Below are 21,775 nucleotides of genomic sequence, written 5' to 3'. Positions count from 1 at the left end.
ATTCAGGGCAATTACAGGGATGGATCTTAGGCAGCAAATGTAAACATTCCCTGCTCTACAGACAGTGCATTAGATAAATGATGTCCTATGCCTCCCTGGTGTGGGCATTTCACATGGTCAGTGAAGCAGTTTCACATGGGTTAAGGATGCAAACGCTGACATTCTAGCCCCTCCAAAACAGCACATGAATAGCAGCGTTGTATCATATCATTCACATTGTTTATGAAGGCTCCAGCATGCATGCATGCATCAGTCTTGGTCACCTGACGGTGGCTGTCCATGCTGCTCCATCTCTGGCAGCCTCCCTATTCAGTCTCTTATCTCCGAGGTCACATGTTATGACCTTGTCCCAGGTCTTTTTCGGTCTGCCTCTCACAACCCTACCCCCAGGGTTCACACTTTTCACTTTCCACACGCAGTTATCATCCTCCATCCTCTCCATATTCCCTTACCATCTCAGTCTACCCCTCCATCACAAAACAAATGCACTCCAGTCCCATCCTTCCTTTCAACTCTTCAGTCGTAAACCAGTGCTCCTGGACCTCACATTCAAGGAAGTATTGCACATCCACCTAATCATTATCATTTCTGTATGTTTGAGCCTACAGATATCCTCTTCCTTTACTGCCCAGGTCTCACTACCATGCAGCATTACACCCCTAATACAAGCTGCACACAGTGATCCCTTAGCATGGAGGGAGAACCCTCTCAGTGTCAGGAGAGGCAACAGCTGTCTGAACTTCGTCCAACCGTTCCTCACTCTAGCCACAGAGCTAGCTCCAGTCCCATCATCAGCATATAACATGTCTACCAAGTAACAAAACTTCCACACCCTCAAGAGCCTCACCAGCTAGATCAATCCTTTCACGTCTTACAGTTTCCACATGCTCTCTCCGATTCATTGCATATGAAATCAGTATTATCTCATAGTATACTTCTAATACCACTACATCTGTTTTGCACCCACTTATCACAAATATTACTTGTTGGTAAAAATAAAATAGTATATTGCACATTACTGTATATACAGTAACACAAAAAATGAGCAAAATAAAGACATTGAGTGAATGGTTATGCAAGTACCAGCTGTAAGCTTTGTGTCTATTCTTTCAGTTAGAAATTAAGATGCCTCAGTCCCAATCTAGCCTGCACCAAACCAACACATGCATTGCAGCATCATATGTGTGGATGCCACACATTGCATTATTTACAGGCAATATAACATTGATTTTGAGCATAATAAAGACATCAGGTGAACGGTTGTGCAGGTACCAGCTAGGTGCATTCAGTGCATTGATTCTTGTATGACAAAATGTATTTACGTGCCATTGGACATAAACCGGGACAAATGATCCTAACCTTGTTGATAATGACTTCTTTCAAGAGGGCATGAATGAAAAAAATTAATTAAATTACGTAGCCCATGTTTTTCTCTTTGAAGGTTGGGTTGAAACAGGGATGTGTCATGTCTCCATGGTTGTTCAACCTGTTCATGGATGGGGTAATAAAAGAGGTACAAGGTAGGGTAGTGCATGTTGGAGTGGCCCTGGTGACAGAGGATAGTGTTTGGAAACTCCCTGTACTGTTGTTTGCAGATAATCCTGTGTTGTTGAGTGAAGACGAAGGAGAGCTGCAAGGCTTGGTGGATGAGTTTGGGAGAATGTGTAAGAAACGGAATCTAAAGGTGATTGTAGGGAAGAGTAAAGTGATGGTCTTTGAGAGAGGTGAAGTCAGTGAATGTACAGCGAGATTGGATGGTGAGGAATTGGAAAATGTGAGTACGTTTAAGTACTTGGGTAGTGTGATGAGTAAGGATGGAGGTTTGGAGGGTGAAGTGCTTGAAAGGGTACAGCAGGGAAGAAAGGTTGCTGGTTCCTTGAAAGCAGTGATAAGAAGCATGGAAGTGAAAAAGTTACTACGTGACAGTATTGTGATACCAGCTCTAACGTATGGAAGTGAAGCTTGGACATTGCTGGAAGGACACAAGTCAAGAGTGAGAACAGTGGAAATGAGTTACAGTAAAAGTCCAATATTTCGTCGTCCATATCCCCGGCAAATCTGACATTTAGGCAGTTTTGAGAAATAGTCCCATTTACGAAAATCTCCGATCGTTCGGCAGATTCTCCGATTTTTTTCGTCAGTCTTGAAATTCTCCATGAGGCTCGCCAGCTAGCTACCCGCCTTTACCCGCCTTAGTGAGTGAGATAGTGAAAGTGATGGAATGAGTCTACCACTGCCATGAAGCTCAGAGGCTAGCTCTTTCTCCTATAGCATAAAGAGAGGACAAACATGTAGTGAGTCTAGCATGGGAAAGAGAGTCTGTTTCGCCATTCTTCCGCCATTCTTCCGAGTTGTTGCCGTGCTGCTGCCGACTTCTCTTGATTCTTCTGTGTGCTTTGTGAACTTCTTACCGAAATACCTCTGAAATTACTATTCGAGTGTGCTGTAAGCACCGTAACATCAGACAGGAGTTTTGTAACACCTGAGTGGACCAGCCGTGTGTTGTGAACAGTATAAACATCTTCTGCATGCTTTGAAAATGGCCTCCACGTGTGGAAAGTTAACTGGTGTTAGCAAGAAGCGTACACATAAGATGTTGACTATTGCTCGGAAAATTGAGCTGTTGAAAAAATTAGAGGCTGGCATGAGTAGGAAACAGATTATGGATGAGTTTAACGTAAGCTCCTCTGCTCCCTCCTCTCCATCACCAACAGCAGTCTCTGAACCTCAAGCTCTACTGCCGCAGCAACAGGGAGAAGAGTCCTTAGAGCCTGTTGCAGGACCCTCTACTGCTGGGGACTTCTTCCAGCAGTAGCAGACTCCAATCAACCCCTTCTATTGTACATATGTAAATAAGGAACCTACTATAAGTTTAGGTAAGTGCATGTGAACTTGTAGGCCTACTGTACCATTACATTTATATACAGTAAGTTCACTAATTTCTTTATTTTTCATATTCATGTATAGTACTGTATTCACTACAGTATTGTACAGTATCAAACAGTATACAGTACTCTCTCCAAACACATTTGTAATGATATGAGTAATGATGATAGTGTTCACCGAAACATATAAGGTACTGAGTGGGTAGGGTTTTCGATAATTCGGCAATTTTGATATTTCGGCACTTGCCTGGTCCCATAGATGCCGAAAATTCGGACTTCTACTGTACTTAAGAGGAGCCTGTGGAGTCACATGGAGAGACAGGCTGACGAATGAGGATATAAACGAGCGTTGTGGTGTGAATGTGGATGTGATAGGAAGCGTTATGAGGAACACACTGAGGTGGTTTGGCCATGTGGAGAGGATGGAGGGTGAGAGACTGACGAAGAGAGTGTATGTGAGTGAGGTGGAGGGGGGAAGAGGGAGGGGGAGGCCGAGGATGAGATGGAGGGATGGGGTGGAGAGGTATATGAGAGAGGGGTGTGTGAGTTGGGAGCAGGGCAGTGAAATGGCGGGGGACAGGGCGACTTGGAGGCGATTTGTTTGTGGCTACCCCGAACGGATTGAGGCTTCTGGCAATAGATAGATAGATAGATATTGTATCTGTATATAAATTCTTTGACATTCTCAACATTCTCGAAATGGTAACAAGTGGCAGTTCCTGTCCTTGTACGATAAATATGTTGTTGCATAATTCCTGTAACTCTAGATTTACTATCTATCTATCTATAGCCCGACGCCCTAATCCCGCAAAGGGTGGCCGCAGACAAAACGCCTCCAAGTCACTCTGTCACCCACCATTTGACTCCCCTCCCCCCAACTCACCCCCCCCTCCCTCATATACCTCTCAACTCCATCCCTCCACCTCATCCTCGGTCTACCCCTCCCTCTCCCTCCCTCCACCTCACCTACATACACCCTCTTAGTCAGTCTTTCATTCTCCATCCTCTCCACATGTCCAAACCACCTCAGTGTATTTCTCCTAATCTTTTCAACCACATCCACATCTACCCCACAACGTTCCTCCACTTCTTCATTCGTCAACCTGTCCCTCCACGTCACTCCACATGCTCCTCTCAAGTAACTCATTTCCACTGCTCTCACTCTTGACTTGTTCCCTTCTTGCAAGGTCCACGCCTCGCTTCCATACGTCAGGGTAGGGATCACAATACCATCATGCAGTGACTTCTTAACTTCCATACTCACCTCCCTATTTCTCATCACTGCTTTCAGTGTACCAACAACCTTTCTTCCCTGCTGTACCCTTTCACGTACTTCATCCCCCAAAGTTCCATCCTTACTCATCACACTACCCAAGTACTTGAATGCACTCACATTCTCCATATCCTCACCATCCAACCTCACTGCACACTCTGTGACTTCATTCCTCTCAAACACCATAACTTTACTTTTGTTTACATTAACTTTCAGCCTCCTCCTCCTACACACTGTCCCAAATTCATTCACCAAACCTTGCAACTCCCATTCATCTTCACTCAACAATACTGTATCATCAGCAAACAGCAACACCGGAAGCTTCCAAATCTCACCCTCATTCATTAGGGCCACCCCCACATCCACTGCCCTACCTTGCACCTCCTTTACAACCCCATCCATATATATATTAAACAGCCATGGAGACATTACACACCCCTGTTTCAGTCCCACATTGAGATCAAAGAACTCACTCAGCACACCATCCACTCGCACCGTAGCCCTAGCTCCCTCATACATACTCTTCACAGCACTCAACAATTTCCCCTCCACTCCATATATTCTTAATACCTTCCACATACCTTGCCTATCTATTCTGTCATAAGCTTTCTAGATTTACACAAAAGCAAATAGCATATTCGGAATCTACTCATTGACATTGATCATAAATAGTGTAGAAATCAACATAAACAAAATTTTTTTTTAAGTTTGTTACACAGTGGAATTATGCAGGGTCCATTTGCAATCTTTACCATTTACATGGAGAGATAAACTCTACCCTGACCCCTGTTATTTGGGAAAGAATCTTTGTTTGTGCAGGGAAATCCCAGAAATCAGCTGCCCCTCCCCCCCCTTATAAAAAAAAAAAAGATTGTCATGCATTGACAATCGAAAGTCCTGCACAGCGACATGTCAGCTTGGCCTGGTGCTGTGTGTCTGTGTACATGGTCATACAAACATTTTATTATTTTTCTCACAAGGAGCTACAGATGCTAAGAATGTTTTCTTGTTTATTAAAAGTGAGTGAGATGCATAGGTGGATATGAGGTGAACTGAAAGCAGGCAAGTAGGAACTCAAGTTACGTAACATGAAGGAAGCAGCCTGGCAGTGTCACCCCGACAGATTCTCCATGCATGTTTACAGAAACATTTTATTTACAAAAGGAACTACAGGCACAAAAAATATTCATTAAAAGAGAGAGCAGTGATCCTCTTCAACACTCAAGCATCCCTTTATCCTTTTACGGTTAGTGATCGCCACTTATTACCAGTTTGTACACTCTGATTAACCCTTTGTTATGTCCAATGATGTACCTAGTTGTTGTATGTTTGATACAATAAACATTAGGTATGATCTGGGGTGGTCAAAAATTTTCAGGAGGGCTGAAAGTTTGGGAAAAAATTTGGGTTTCACAATACCAGTTAGTCTTATAACATGGAATTCTATGGCACCATTTGTGCAGTTTTAATTTCTGCAGAACAATTCAATGATACATCAGCCTCGTAATTGGCGGGATCACTAGTTTGGTAAATGTGGAAATTTCAAGTGCCGTCTCGTAATTTTATCTGAATTAAAAGAGGTACTGGTTCTCTCGATGCCAAAAAATCGTTGTCCTTTACTATTAAAACAGTAAGATCTCACTATAACTAATTGGGGCCTAGACCATTCTGAAAAAAACGAAATTCCGAAAAAAGCAACATCGGACTTCCCCTTGCTATCCTGGACTTTTTCCGATTTATCAGACATTAGTCCGGATCACACCAATGGTTTATAAACTGTTTTCACTACCATTGCAGTACTATACTGTATTGTACCTTCATTACAATAATAAAATGGTATAATATATAAAAAAATACTGTACTGTATACTGATAAACATGTCTTTTATTTACCGTCTTGTGGTGAACATAGCTGAAATGGTCAGGCAGTCTGGACTGCTTCTGGCTTTATCGGACTTTTTCCGATATATAGGAATTTAGTCCAGTAGCTCCTCGATTCCGATAAAAGTGAATTCCGCTCTATTGAAGTCCATTATATCGAGGTTTTACTGTATTATTATTATTATTATTATTATTATTATCATTGTTATCATTACTCATATTATAATTGTTATTATTACATATTAGTATAGACTACGTGTGTGTGGATGAATGAATGAGAAGACAAGTGTTGGATGCAAGAGTGTGGAGAGGGTGGGGGAATGGAGTCTCGGACCATCACTTAGTGATGGCTAAGGTAGAGCTGCAAAGAAAGTGGTTGAGGAGACGAAGGGGAAGACAGGAGGAAGCAGCTCCTGTGAGAAGAGTGGAGAAATTGCAAGATAGTGAGAAAATGACAGAGTATAAGAGCATAGTGGAAGAAAGATTGGGAAGGTATGAGCTAGAGCAGATGGAAGTGGTGGAAGACGTATGTAAGATATTCACGGAAGAGATAGGCGCAGCGTGTGAGGCGGTTTGTGGAGTGAGGAGGAGATGCAAGGGTGTGCAAGGGACAGCATGATGCAATGATGAGGTGAAACGAGCTGTGGAACAAAAGAAGAAGGCTTATAGTGAATGGTTAACGAGTAGAGGTAGGGGGGAAGATGAGAGAGAGAAGAGAAAGGTATATGTGAGCAGGAGAAGGGAGGTTCAGAGACTGGTGAAGGAGAGTAAGAAAGTGGATGAAGAGTTTGGGAGGAATCTGAGTGTGAAATGGAGGGAGAGTAAGAAATTGTTTTGGAAGGAGGTAAAGAAAGTAAGGCAGTGTGAAAGGGGAAATAGTAGGGGAGTGAAAGATAGGAATAATAGAGTGTTAGTGGAGAAGAGAAAGAAATTGAGGAGATGGAAAGAGCACTTTGAGGATTTGTTGAATGTAGAGAGTGAGAGCAGTGCGAGTATAAGTGGTTGGGGAATGGCTAGGAGAAGAAGAGATGAGAGGAGGGAGGAAGAGATCAGTAGGGCGGAAGTAGTGGAAGCGATGAAGAAGATTAAGTTGGGAAAGGCCCCAGGAATTGATGGAGTGTTTGGTGAAATGCTTAGGTATGGGGGTGAGATTGTTGTGGAGTGGATAAGGAAGTTGTGTAGATTAGCATGGGAAGAGGGAAGGGTTCCAGAGGACTGGAAGTCAGGTATAATTGTTCCTTAATACAAAGGAAAAGGGGAGAGAGAAGTATGTGGTAACCATAGGGGTATTTGCCTTCTTAGTGTGACTGGTAAAATATATGGTAGAATACTCCTTGATAGGGTTAGGCATATGACAGAGGAGCTAGTTGGAGAAGAACAAGGGGGATTTAGGAAGGGAAAAGGGTGTGTAGATCAGATATTTGTTCTAAGATGTTTAGTGGAGAAGTATCTAGAGAAGGGAAGGAAAGTGTATGCTGCCTACATGGACTTGGAGAAAGCTTATGAAAGAATAGACAGGCAAGGTATGTGGAAGGTATTAAGAATATATGGAGTGGAGGGGAAACTGTTGAGTGCTGTGAAGAGTATGTACGAGGGAGCTAGGGCTACGGTGCGAGTGGATGGTGAGCTGAGTGAGTTCTTTGATCTCAATGTGGGACTGAAACAGAGTTGTGTGATGTCTCCATGGCTGTTTAATATATACATGGATGGGGTTGTAAAGGAGGTGCAAGGTAGGGCAGTGGATGTGGGGGTGGCTCTAATGAATGAGGGTGAGATTTGGAAGATTCCGGTGTTGCTGTTTGCTGATGATACAGTATTGTTGAGTGAAGATGAATGGGAGTTGCAAGGTTTGGTGAATGAATTTGGGACAGTGTGTAGGAGGAGGATTCTGAAAGTTAATGTAAACAAAAGTAAAGTTATGGTGTTTGAGAGGAATGAAGTCACAGAGTGTGCAGTGAGGTTGGATGGTGAGGATATGGAGAATGTGAGTGCATTCAAGTACTTGGGTAGTGTGATGAGTAAGGATGGAACTTTGGGGGATGAAGTGCGTGAAAGGGTACAGCAGGGAAGGAAGGTTGTTGGTTCACAGAAAGCAGTGATGAGAAATAGGGAGGTGAGTATGGAAGTTAAGAAGTCACTGCATGATGGTATTGTGATCCCTACCCTGACGTATGGAAGCGAGGCGTGGACCTTGCAAGAGGGGAATAAGTCAAGAGTGAGAGCAGTGGAAATGAGTTACTTGAGAGGAGCATGTGGAGTGACATGGAGGGACAGGTTGACGAATGAAGAAGTGAAGGAACGATGTGAGATGGATGTGGATGTGGTTGAGAAGATTAGGAGAAATACACTGAGGTGGTGTGGACATGTGAAGAGAATGGAGAATGAACGACAGACTAAGAGGGTGTATGTAGGTGAGGTGGAGGGAGGGAGAGGGAGGGTAGACCGAGGATGAGGTGGGGAGATGGAGTAGAGAGGTATATGAGGGGGGGGGTGAGTTGGGGGGAGGGTAGTCAAATAGTGGGTGACAGAGCAACTTAGAGGCGTTTTGTCTGCGGCCACCCTTTGCGGGATTAGGGTGTCGGGCTATAGATAGATAGATAGATAGATTAATATTATTATTTTGTGATTATTAATATTATTTGATTTGTGAAAGATGCAGAGTGAGGAAGGCTGTGGACACTAGAGTTGAAGAGAGTGTACCGAGACAGTTTGGTCATGTGGAGAGAATGGATGGCAATAGGGTGGTGAAAAAGATACAGTAAGATCCCACAGTGCGTGAGCGGATGGGCGGTCCTGGTCCATGCGCACTGTGAAATCGCACACTGTGAATACATAATCTTATGGGAAAAATTACATATGGGCAGTACCCCCTTATTCCTTGACATTTTTTATCCTTAGAGACATAACAAAGGGAAAATTTTTCAGACATATACTACAGATATAGCTGCAATAACAAAAATATGGTCATTCACCTTAACAACAGGCCTGATGGACTTTAATAACAGGGGTTCCGAGGCATGGCAACACTTACAGTGCTGCACCCCTCGCCACACCCCCTGCCGCACCAATACTTCCTTCCTTAGACTCCTCCAGAACACCTTCCCCATGAGCCTCTAACTCTGTCACTTCGGCCAAAAACCCCTCAAAGTCCAATGTTGACATAACTGACATGCATCCTCTTTGTCCTTTATAGAAACAGGATCAGACGAAGGAGCAGGTTCCTCACTTCCACTTTCTTGAGGCCGCTATGTGTAACTTGTTATGAGCGTCTGCCTCCTTCTATTAATTTCTTGCCTGTGCCTGTCTGTTTAGAAACGGAAGGCTTTGTCGATACTAACGAGAACCTCCTCTATTCTTTGTTGGCTGATTTCGTGTTCCTTCACTTCTTCTTTGAGTTTATCCATGGCAGCAAGGATCTTGCTTATCCTTGACATGGATGGTTCTTTGCTACCCTCCATCAAACTAGGCTCCTCAACTTGATTCTGCTTGGCCTTGGGCTCTGCGTCAGCCTTGTCTATCCGTTGCAACACTTCCTCGGGAGGCTGTTCCTCAGTAGAAGCGTGCACTTCTCACATGTCCACCAACATAACGTCCTCGAAACCTGGTACAGTTGTGCTGCTGTCATTGTTGCTGCCTCAGCCTTGACCAGTGGTTGAATGGCTGTCTCGTGGTTCATGCATAAGTGAGGTACGAGCAGTCACCACACATGGTTCACTGTTGCTGGTGTTATCATGTCCCAGGCTTGTAGGAAAAAATCATCTGTGTCCTTTACTAAGAAATGACGCCAAAATGCCTCAACAGTCACGTCAGCTGGGGGGATACAGCTCCGGCAGAGATGATACAGGAGCAGCTGCCTCATTGATATGTTCGTCGTGGTCTTCTTGTAGGGCATGAAGTTCCTCTTGTGTGTCGGTCTTCCTGCGTATGTACTCATACACCTGTTTGTGGTAAAAGTGTTTCACAGTGGCAATCAGTTCTTGATCCAGTGGCTGCATGAGTGACGTCATCGTAGGTGGCAGAAACACAACACGACAAACCTTGTGCAGATCTTTGAAGTAGAGAGGGTGACTTGGTGCATTATCGAGCACATGGAGCATCTTGAATGGAATGCCAAGTTGCTGACACTTCACCCTGGTATTGGGGATGTGGTGCATCGTTAGCCAGTCTGACTTAATGTTGTCAGTCATCCAACCATTAGCAGACTTGTACCAGTACACGCTACTTGCGTCCATCTTCGTGAGGTTTTTGTAACACCTAGGGTGTAAAGCTGTGTGTACAACAACATGGCTTCATCTTGTGGCTCCCAGATGGGTTTACAGTCAACATTATTGTCATCTTACATTTCTGGAGCTTGTGACCAGGGGCTTGTTTGTGTTTCTCAGCAATGTAAGTCAATTTGGGCATGACCTTGCAGTATAATGCTGTTTCGTCGACATTGTAGATCCAATCCATGGTGTACTGTCCTTTTTCAATAAGTGCTCTAAATATCGCAGGATACTCTCTCGCGGCTAGCTCGACGGCAGAGGCATGTTCCCCCGACAGTTTGATGTCACAGAGTTCCTTGCATTTTAAAAAACTGTGCAGCCATCCAACAGATGCCTTGAAAGGTTTGTCCACAGGTAACTTGCGAGATGCTGCCTTGTAAAAGAGCTGGGCTTGGTCCTGAATATATCTACCATCGAGTGAAACACCGTCTTTCTCCTTCCTCATAATGAAGGTGGCAAGATATCTTTCCGTGAGAACGATTGCCTGATTGCCCACACGGGAATGGGCCTCAAGCTCAGATGCACCATACGACTTCACAAGTGCCCTGATGGCATCGCGGTTTTTCCATACAGTACTCACTCTAGATTCAGCCAGGCCCATGGCTTTGCCAATAGTGGTGTTCCCTTGCCCCTCCTCCTTTCTCTTGATTATCTCCAACTTGGTCGTGTGTGTAAGAAGTTTCTTCACTCGTGTAGCTGGAGGCATGGTGCTGCGAAGGTACAAACCAGGATGGAGCAAAAAAAAGCCGCCCGTAGTACACGACAGGTTACCCTGAGAGGGTGTATCCTCACTGTGCATGAGTCTTGTCTGTAATGACATGGCCTCCCGCCTCATTCCCTACGCTGCACAGTAGGATGCCCGTTAATTTCTGCGCATCTGCATCATCACTGACGTCGTGATGGACCCGTTATGTGGGGGTGGGGGTTGCATATTCAGGGAAAATGGCATTTTTGTGCCACTCCTTGTCTCTGCCTCGTGTATTGTGGGCTAAGCTTGCGCAGTCAAGGATTTTTGGTTATTATTTTTGGTCACTCGTGTATTATGCAATTCATGTACTATGAGCTTGTGCACTATGGGAGCTGTCTGTATATCTGAGCGAATTTGAAGGAGGGAGGAGGCAAGTTGGACCAAGAAGAAGGTAGAGGGATATGGTGGATGATTGTGTGAGGAAGAGAGGTATGGAAGTTGATGAGGCTAAGGGACTGACAAGAGACTGAGCTGGCTGGGTGAATTTTGTGTGGAGAAGCGCATAACCAGGGATTTGGCACCCCTTCTTAACGTGACAGCATTCGGATGGACTCAATCAGATTGGTATATGCGAAGCTACGGAACGTGGTGAAAGTTATTTGGCCTATCTGATGGAGCCAGGATTCCATGGGCTTGATTGAAGATTGAATGGAAGCATGGCCTATTGAATTGGACAAACTTAGGCTGTCTGGACATTGCTACTCCTCACTCTGCCCTAGGGTGGGAAAGGAGGTCTGAATGATGATGATGATGATGGTGATTATTATTTTAAGAATAATTGAATGAAAACTTGGGGTTTCATTTACTCGGGACTTATCTTGGAAAGACCATATTACATCTCTTGTAAAATCTGCTTCCAAGAGACTGGGTGTGCTAAGCCGACTCCGCTCTTTCTTTACCCCTGCACAATTGTTGACTCTATACAGAGGTTTTATCCGCCCCTGTGTGGAGTGCAACTCTCATGTGTGGGGAGGCTCCCCACATGCAGCTCTTCTCAATAGGGTGGAGTCAAAGGCTTTTCATCTCATTAACTCTCCTCCTCTTACTGACTCCCTTCAACCTCTGTCTCTTCGCCGCACTGTTGCATCTTTATCTCTTTTCTATCGCTACTTTAATGGTCACTGCTCCTCTGAACTGTCTGCTTGCATTCCTCCACCTCTACGGCGGGCGCGTAGCACCCGTCTGGCAGCAAACTCTCATCCCTTTTCTGTCCAACTCTCTAATGCAAGAGTTAACCGTTACTCCCAGTCTTTCATTTATGCAACAGGTCAGCTCTGGAACTGTCTCCCTCTGTCTGTATTTCCTGCTGCCTATGATCTCCAGTCTTTCAAACGCAGTGTGTCCAGGCATCTCAAAATTATCGGATCTTGAATTTGGCTCTCTCTTGTGTTTTGTTTTTCTCTTGGAGGGAACTGTTACTGCGGGCCATGGCCTTTGGTTCCTTCTTCCTCGCATTAAAAAAAAAAAAAAAAAAAAAAAAAAAAAAGGAAGCACAGTACCTTTATGAGCTAATAAAAGATATTTTGCACACTGATATAAAATATATCTGTTTGCAGGAACTGAAGAGAGCGTGAATCACATGCTTGGAGAGAGAAGTAAACTATCATCATAGTAATGATTTGTGGAAAATCAGTGAAGTTTAACCCTTACACCGCGGGCTTGTTTTGCTTTTTCTTGCGGCTCCCGCGGGCATATTCGCGCTTCGATAGACTGTCTAAAAATATTTGCCAAAAATCAGTTATTAGTCCTAGAATATTAAAATCATGTATGCTTATGGCACATACCTTCAGCTTTCTCCTGGGGTGTTTGTTGAGCCTTCGTCGAGTACCATAGGACTTGTGGAGACCTCTGAAGTTGGGTAACAAAGTCTCCACTCTACACTTCCCGACAACCCATAATATGATTACCACAGCCAGATGTTATCACTAGAAACACTACTCTATGATTCTCAAGTAGTTTGGGATCCATCCATCCATCCATCCATAGCCCGACGCCCTAATCCCGCAAAGGGTGGCCGCAGACAAAACGCCTCCAAGTCACTCTGTCACCCACCATTTGACTCCCCTCCCCCCAACTCACCCCCCCCTCCCTCATATACCTCTCAACTCCATCCCTCCACCTCATCCTCGGTCTACCCCTCCCTCTCCCTCCCTCCACCTCACCTACATACACCCTCTTAGTCAGTCTTTCATTCTCCATCCTCTCCACATGTCCAAACCACCTCAGTGTATTTCTCCTAATCTTTTCAACCACATCCACATCTACCCCACAACGTTCCTTCACTTCTTCATTCGTCAACCTGTCCCTCCATGTCACTCCACATGCTCCTCTCAAGTAACTCATTTCCACTGCTCTCACTCTTGACTTGTTCCCCTCTTGCAAGGTCCACGCCTCGCTTCCATACGTCAGGGTAGGGATCACAATACCATCATGCAGTGACTTCTTAACTTCCATACTCACCTCCCTATTTCTCATCACTGCTTTCAGTGTGCCAACAACCTTCCTTCCCTGCTGTACCCTTTCACGTACTTCATCCCCCAAAGTTCCATCCTTACTCATCACACTACCCAAGTACTTGAATGCACTCACATTCTCCATATCCTCACCATCCAACCTCACTGCACACTCTGTGACTTCATTCCTCTCAAACACCATAACTTTACTTTTGTTTACATTAACTTTCAGCTTCCTCCTCCTACACACTGTCCCAGATTCATTCACCAAACCTTGCAACTCCCATTCATCTTCACTCAACAATACTGTATCATCAGCAAATAGCAACACCGGAAGCTTCCAAAACTCACCCTCATTCATTAGGGCCACCCCCACATCCACTGCCCTACCTTGTACCTCCTTTACGACCCCATCCATATATATATTAAACAGCCATGGAGACATTACGCACCCCTGTTTCAGTCCCACATTGAGATCAAAGAACTCACTCAGCTCACCATCCACTCGCACCGTAGCCCTAGCTCCCTCGTACATACTCTTCACAGCACTCAACAATTTCCCCTCCACTCCATATATTCTTAATACCTTCCACATACCTTTCCTATCTATTCTGTCATAAGCTTTCTCCAAGTCCATGAAGGCAGCGTACACTTTCCTTCCCTTCTCTAGATACTTCTCCACTAAACATCTTAGAACAAATATCTGATCTACACACCCTTTTCCCTTCCTAAATCCCCCTTGTTCTTCTCCAACTAGCTCCTCTGTCATATGCCTAACCCTATCAATGAGTATTCTACCATATATTTTACCAGTCACACTAAGAAGGCAAATACCCCTATGGTTACCACATACTTCTCTCTCCCCTTTTCCTTTGTACAGAGGAACAATTATACCTGATTTCCAGTCCTCTGGAACCCTTCCCTCTTCCCAAGCCAATCTACACAACTTCCATATCCACTCCACAACAATCTCACCCCCATACCTAAGCATTTCACCACACACTCCATCAATTCCTGGGGCCTTTCCCAGCTTAATCTTCTTCATCGCTTCCACTACTTCCGACCTACTGATCTCTTCCTCCCTCCTCTCATCTCTTCTTCTCCCAGCCATTCCCCAACCACTTATACTCACACTGCTCTCACTCTCTACATTCAACAAATCCTCAAAGTGCTCCTTCCATCTCCTCAATTTCTCTCTTTTCTCCACCAACAATCTATTATTCCTATCTTTCACTCCCCTACTATTTCCCCTTTCACACTGCCTTACTTTCTTTACCTCCTTCCAAAACAATTTCTTACTCTCCCTCCATTTCACACTCAGATTCCTCCCAAACTCTTCATCCACTTTCTTCTTACTCTCCTTCACCAGTCTCTTAACCTCCCTTCTCCTGCTCACATATACCTCTCTCTTCTCTCTCTCATCTTCTCCCCTACCTCTACTCACCAACCATTCACCATATGCCTTCTTCTTTTGTTCCACAGCTCGTTTCACCTCATCATTCCACCATGCTGTCCCTTGCACACCCTTGCATCTCCTCCTCACTCCACAAACTGCCTCACACGTTGCGCTTATCTCTTCCGTGAATATCTTACATACGTCTTCCACCCCTTCCATCTGCTCTAGCTCATACCTTCCCAATCTTTCTTCCACTATGCTCTTATACTCTGTCCTCTTCTCACTATCTTGCAATTTCTCCACTCTTCTCACAGGAGCTGCTTCCTCCTGTCTTCCCCTTCGCCTCCTCAACCACTTTCTTTGCAGCTCCAAATAAAAACCACTGTGAAAGCAATGAAAATTATGAGCGCGTATGACCTTCCCACTTGCGCTAGTTCGCTGTCGGTATTCTGTCATTTATTATTCATAAAACCCCTCACACTTTATATTTCTGTTACTATATAACACTTATATATCTCTACAGTCTTTATCCATAAGTTTCCTTCAGTAGTATTAGTTTATTGTCACTGTAGGGATTCAATTTCTTTCAGTAAAATACGTAGCATTCACTTTCTCGTCCTGTATACTAGCATTGAGAGTGAATGTCACTTTCACCTTCACTCTCATAACTCATAGTATTCAGACATGCTAGAGTGAAACTTTCACTTTCATTACTCCTAAGGTATATACTCGTATTCGTATAATACTACGCATTTACATTTCTATTTACGTTCTCTATTTTATTTACGTTATTTACATTTCTATTTTATTTATACTGTTATGCACTGTCACTTGAAGTAACTTATAAAACTATTTTCCACTGTTCACGTATATTTACATTCATTGCATTCACTTGCTGTTTACACATTATTTACACATTATTTACAATTCCACTTGCACTGTTTTACTCAATAGAAAGATCGTAGTCACTCTTTTATCAATTGTCAGCCCCTAACCTCTTTCCACACAAGGTTTAGTAGGGGGTAAAGGTCACAGGGCCCTTTGCATGGGGCTGAAAAACGGCGGTAGTTAGCAGGAGCAGACACATACCTTCACTTTGAAAGAAGACAGTGAACTGATAGTGGTGGCCTCCTGCCGCCTGGCTAGGGTGAGTGCAATACTACCAACTTTAGCCTTGTGAGATCTGCTAATATGTAGCAATGAAATGATTGGCAGGAAACCAAGACAATACATAATAAATTAGGTAGTTCCAGGTGAATGTAAATATCACTTAGACTTCTCCCTTCCCTCCTTATATGTATATTTATTACGAAATAGATTATACGGCATATTTCAAGGGGAAATAAACAGCTAAAATTAGCGAACGAGTGCACGTGAGGTGTTGTCAGGTGATAATTAGCCAATTCCAGGTGTATGGCACTATCACTTACCTTATTTCTTTTTTGTATATATGATTTGGTATAAGAATAGGGCATAGGGCTTATTTCAATGGATGAAATCAGTGGAAAATTCCAGGGAAGATTTACTCTGCGTAGAATACAGTGTGGTGGCCTGCAATAATTAGGTAGTTCCAGGTGAATGTAAATATCACTTAGGCTTCTCCCTTCCTTTCTTATATATATTTTTATTACGAAAATAGATTATACAGCATATTTCAAGGGGAAATAAACAGCGAAAATTAGCGAACGAGTGCACGCGAGGTGTTGTCAGGTGATAATTAGCCAATTCTAGGTGTATGGCACTCTCACTTTCCTTATTTCTTTCTTGTATATATTATTTGGTATAAAAATAGGGCATAGGGCTTATTTCAATGGATGAAATCAGTGAAAAATTCCAGGGAAGATTTACTTAGCGAAACACGGCCCGGCAGGCGAGAGGATAAGGTAATGGAGGGGAAGTAGGGAGGGGAGTCAAGAACGGGGAGAAATGGCTAAATTGTCAACAATGGATGGGAGTACAGATGAGATTAGGAGTACTGACTAGTGTTGGACATAGGCAGTACTGATAGATGATACAAGCCACCACTTGAAAGCCCGGGTAAATTCAAAATAACACAGAATTACAAAAGTGACGCCCCGCGGTATGATCCCTTGCTCCCAAGCGTCACGAAAGTGACGCCCCGCGGTTAAGGGGTTAATAAATGGAAAAACACTGTTGTTACACTATCTTTTTATTGAACAGGTGTGGTGAATCTTGGCCGTGTGGAAGTATTGTGGCGACCAGTCACCAATCACCTTCTGGAAGTTTGTCAGCACCCACATGTGCGCATGAGGGAGTGGGGAGTGGAGGCTGTCACATACCTTGTCAAAGCAGCTCTCACACACAAACATCACCCACCACTGAAGGACAATCAGGTCAGTTCAGCTATTTAATATGCATTAATAATAGTAAACTGATTTTTAGTTAGACACGATTCAGCATGGCAAAACTTGTTAATTTAGAAACCTGAATCGTCATGAGAGGAGATTGACACCAAGGCTTACTGTAATATCAATAGTATTATAGGGATGTTAGTTCTTGAATGAACCCTTTTTGTTATGTTTGATTTAAGACTGACACATGTTGCTAGAATGTACAGTATTTCATGGCATATAAGACACTCCACTGTGTAAGGTGCACCCTAATTTTGGAAGAACAAGTCTAAAGAAAAAAGTTTTTGACACCCAACCAACATGCATTACAACTTTGGCTTGATATATGAGATCTCTTCTGAAAGTATCCTACCTTAGGCTCTAAAATAAATACCCAACCTGTTGAACTAGGACACTAATTCCCCTCAAAGTCGGCCCCTTCTGACTTGACACACGTAGCCCAGCGTTCTTTCCACGTGTCTGGTATTAGGGTGCATGCCAGACCTGCAGGATGTTGTGCTTAGCCAAAAATTCCTGAATCAATTGAGAAGAATGGGCAGGGGCATTGTCATGGTACAGCTTCCAACTTGTTTGCTTTCCAAAGGTCCGGTCTCTTCCACCTAACTGCATCACAAAGACAACAGATAATGTTGAGGTAGCAATGTTTGGTGACAGTCTGACCTGGTGCTTATTCATGATGCATAACACCATGGTAGCTGAAAAAAAAAACTGTCAATGTGCATTTCACTCTGCTGCGGACCTGTCATGCTTTATTTGTGGCCAAGGCAGCCCTGCATGCTTCCTCTGGGACAACTGTGCTTTGGTTTCTGGGTCATACCCATACACCCAAGTCTCATCTCCAGTGATAACAGTCTTCAGAAGTCTGGATTGCAATTTATACACTCCAGTATGGCCTGAGCAGTGTTCATGCAAGAGAAGAGATCATGACCAGTGCGAAGAAGCGCCAGCAGGAGATACCGAAACAGACTTTGAAAACTGTTTCAGGCAGTGGAAAGAATGCTGGGCTATGTTTGTCAGGTCAGAAGGGGCTTACTTTAAGGAAGACTGATGTCGAAGCTCAACAGTTTTGCTTTTTTTTTTTTTTTTTTTTTTTTTTTTTGTCAGATACTTTTTAAACAGACCTAATACTGTGGTCACATTTACACAAATACACACTTGGGAGTTGGCTGTAGCACCAGGCAATCAGAGTGGTACTCCCAAGGGGAATGGGAATGCTGGTGAGAGGTAGAGCAGGAGCTCCTGTTTCACTTGCCATCAGATTATCCTGGCCATCCCCCTTTGTTGACATTTTCAGTGTGACACTAGTATGGAGAGTTGACCAGCTTACTTTCCCAAACACTTTTCTCTAACTATCTCATGCACCACTCTACATGCACTTTACATATCACATAATGTACCCCAGTATGTCACAGGGGTTGACACCAGCAGGGGCATGCATCCAGAAAACTTTGCTCCCACTACCTAGTGGTGGACCTAATGAGGGGAGTTATGACGTGGGCTTCGTCAGCATAGTTTTGGGGACCAGGTTGGGATGGGACTTAGATCTGTGCTGTAGAGTACAGGGCATTGTGGTTCCCATGCTGTTGCTTTCGACCAATAGAGAGGGGCCCGAACCCGGGAGTAGCACCCCCGAGGCAGCTCTATCAGTGGGTGTGTAATGGTGGGGTAGTTACAGTGCCAAGGTGTGCTTGGAGGTTGTCCCTGTGGCTGTCCTGGCAGGGTGCCCTGAGGCCACTGCCACAGCCACTGGTCACAGATGGTGGGTTAAGGATCTCAGATCTCATGAATGGACTTGGGACTGCGCAGGTGGGTTTGGCCTGTGATGTCTTTCTTCCTATTTAACTTTAATGCTATGACAAAAAATGAGAGAGAAAAAAAAATAATAAGCCTGTTAATACTAAATCACCCAAGGGGATCAGAATGGCATCTTGGAATGTGGGTGGTTTGAAGGGTAGAGCAGGGGAAGTGGTCAAAGTTTTAAGTAGAAGATGGGTGGATGTTGACTGTACAGGTTAGGTGTAGGGGAGGATCAGCCAGAATGATTGCTGGGAGCATTTTGTTGGTATAAGATATTTTATCAGGGAAAGGTAGGTGGATATGGTGGTGTGGGTGTGCAGTTAAGTAAAATTGGGTGGAATATATCATGAATGTAAAGAGAATGAACAAAAGGAGTATAGTAGTTAAAGGTTTGTTTGGTAGGCAGGCAATTTCACTTATATCAGTATATGCACTACAGGCTGCCTTGGATAACAAAGAAAAAGATAAATTCTGGGATGACTTAATACGTGTTAATATAGGGGATGATGAGATTGTAGTTTTGGGAGGGGACTTAAATGATCTTGTGGATGAGGCAGCTCAGGGATATCATGGCACACATGGGGGATGCGCATATGGTATGGGAAATGAGGAAGGGGAAAGGATACTTGAGTATGGGTAGTCAATGAACGTAATTGTGCGCAACACACATTGTAGAAAAAGATAGAGTAGATTGATTACATACGAGTCTGCAGGAAATAGTAGCCAGATAGAATATTTCCTGGTCAGGAGGGCTGATAAGAGGGTGTTAAGGGATGTTAAATTTATCGAGAGCAAAGAGTGAGTGCAGCAACACAGATTACAGATGTGTGACATGGTAATTAATGAGTGTGTGGCGAAGAAGAGGACCTATGCATCTAGGAGGAAAGCATCTATCTATCTATCTATCTAACTGTTGCCAGACACCTGGGAAGTTGAAAAACCAAGCAGTAAGGGATGCCTCCTAATGTGAGATGAGTAGAGTAGTGGCTGAAGAGGGAGTCATTGACAAAAGCGTTAATAAACAGTGCAGAGTTCTCAAAGAACAATCTCCTGAGAGTTACTGATTCCTAATGTTGATGAACAAGGGGCTCACCAAGACTTAAAGTAACATGGTGGTGCGATGAGGGTGTAAAAGCTGCACTTAAGGAGAAAAGAAGGCCATTCTGGGAATGGCAAAGGGATGGTAACAAAGAGGAATACTTGGCTGCCAAGCATAGGACTAGAAAAGAGGTACACAGGGCAAAATCTAAGTCTCAGAGACTTTTACTGGATAACCTAACTAGTGTGATAAGGAAGAATATGATATTTAAGGTGGCAGATCAGAAGAAGAGGGAAAACAGGGATATCATAAGTGAGCAGTATGAAGAATGATGGAGGAAAGGTAGCGGTGAAGAGTGAGGATATTAAAGACACCTGGAGAGAGCATTAGAACCGGTTGCTGAATGAGGAGTTTCACTGGAACAGGGAAGGTTTGGAGTCAGCAGGAGTGGAGGAGGTTGGGGGGATGGGGGGGGAGACAAGCGGGGCTGGGGCAGGGAGACAAGTGGGGGTGGGGGAGGGTGGGGGGACAGGGAGGGAAACAAACAGGGGTGGGGGAGGGCAGGGGAACAGGTAGGGAGACAAGAAAGCAGGGCAATGGACAGGATGTAGGTGGGGAAAGCGGCAGGTGTGTGTGGGTTGACTGCTGAGATGCTGCTGCCCTTAGGGGATATATAAGTGGGTTAGTTTTTTTTTTTTTTTTTTTTTTTTTTTTTAATGCCATGCCCCCTGTATCAGTAAGGGCTAAGGTGTTGCCCCTGGGCAGAGGACTTTGGTTTTGGAGTGTATAGCACTTTATGACAGGATGCCCTTCCTGATGTCTACCAATGACCCATGGGTGGACTCAAACCTCCAACCCTCTGGTCAGAGCACTCTAACCCACTGAGTGACGGCTGCTACACCCAGCTAGGTGACAGGAAAGCGCTCCCTGTCCCGGCAGGGCAGCTTACCTGGGCACGGCATGGACTCACGACTTCGGTCTCAAGTCAGTTGTTCTACCACTGGGCCTCAATGCCCGCAGAAACCATGAGTACATCCATACCCCAAGCAGTGTTGCATATCAGTGGGAGTGTTCGGTATGTGAGTATGTCAGATATCAAAGCGGTATTCCCCATAACATACCGAAGAAAAGCCAGAGATGCGTTCCAAGCTGAAACCCAAACTCTCATATACAGTACTCAGTCAGTTGAAACTAACAGAAACAACATAGGTAATGTTATTATCCTCATAAACAATAATATTGCTAAAATGTGAGACATCAAACATCACAGGCAGGAAGGTAAGGTGGGTGGGACATGTTGTGTGAGATGCTTCAGGGCTACTGCCAGGCAGGCAGCTGGCAGAGTGCCAGGCGGGGGTGGGGGAGGGCGGGGGAACAAGGAGGGAGATAAGAAGGGGTGGGGGAGGGCAGGGGAACAGGGAGGGAGATAAGAAGGGGTGGGGGAGGATGGGGGGACCGGAGATAAGCTGGAGTGGGGGAGGGAGATAGGTGAGGGTGGGAGAGGGTGGGGGGAGGATGGGGGGATGGGGAGGGAGACAGGCAGAAGTGGAAGAGGTTGGGGGGATGGGGGGAGACAAGCGGGGCTGGGGGAGGGAGACAAGTGGGGGTGGGGGAGGGTGGGGGAACAGGGAGGGAAACAAACAGGGGTGGGGGAGGGCAGGGGAACA

General features: G+C 44.5%; 1 protein-coding gene across 1 annotated transcript in view; it reads left to right on the top strand.

Moving 5' to 3' along the window:
- Window positions 1-21,775, top strand: part of LOC145414995 (protein MON2 homolog) — a 570,120-nt gene that overhangs the window by 264,139 nt on the left and 284,206 nt on the right. The window contains exon 15 of the mRNA XM_080284414.1: window positions 17,082-17,254. Within this exon, the coding sequence (XP_080140540.1) occupies window positions 17,082-17,254 (173 nt within the window). The remainder of the gene's footprint in view (window positions 1-17,081; window positions 17,255-21,775) is intronic.

The sequence above is a fragment of the Coenobita brevimanus genome, chromosome 101, assembly GCF_032717465.1.
Source record: "Coenobita brevimanus isolate Jiangsu-jjx chromosome 101, ASM3271746v2, whole genome shotgun sequence".
Lineage (NCBI taxonomy): Eukaryota > Metazoa > Arthropoda > Malacostraca > Decapoda > Coenobitidae > Coenobita > Coenobita brevimanus.
The sequence above is the reverse complement of the archived record's forward strand: the minus strand, read 5'-3'. Positions and strand labels throughout refer to the sequence as shown.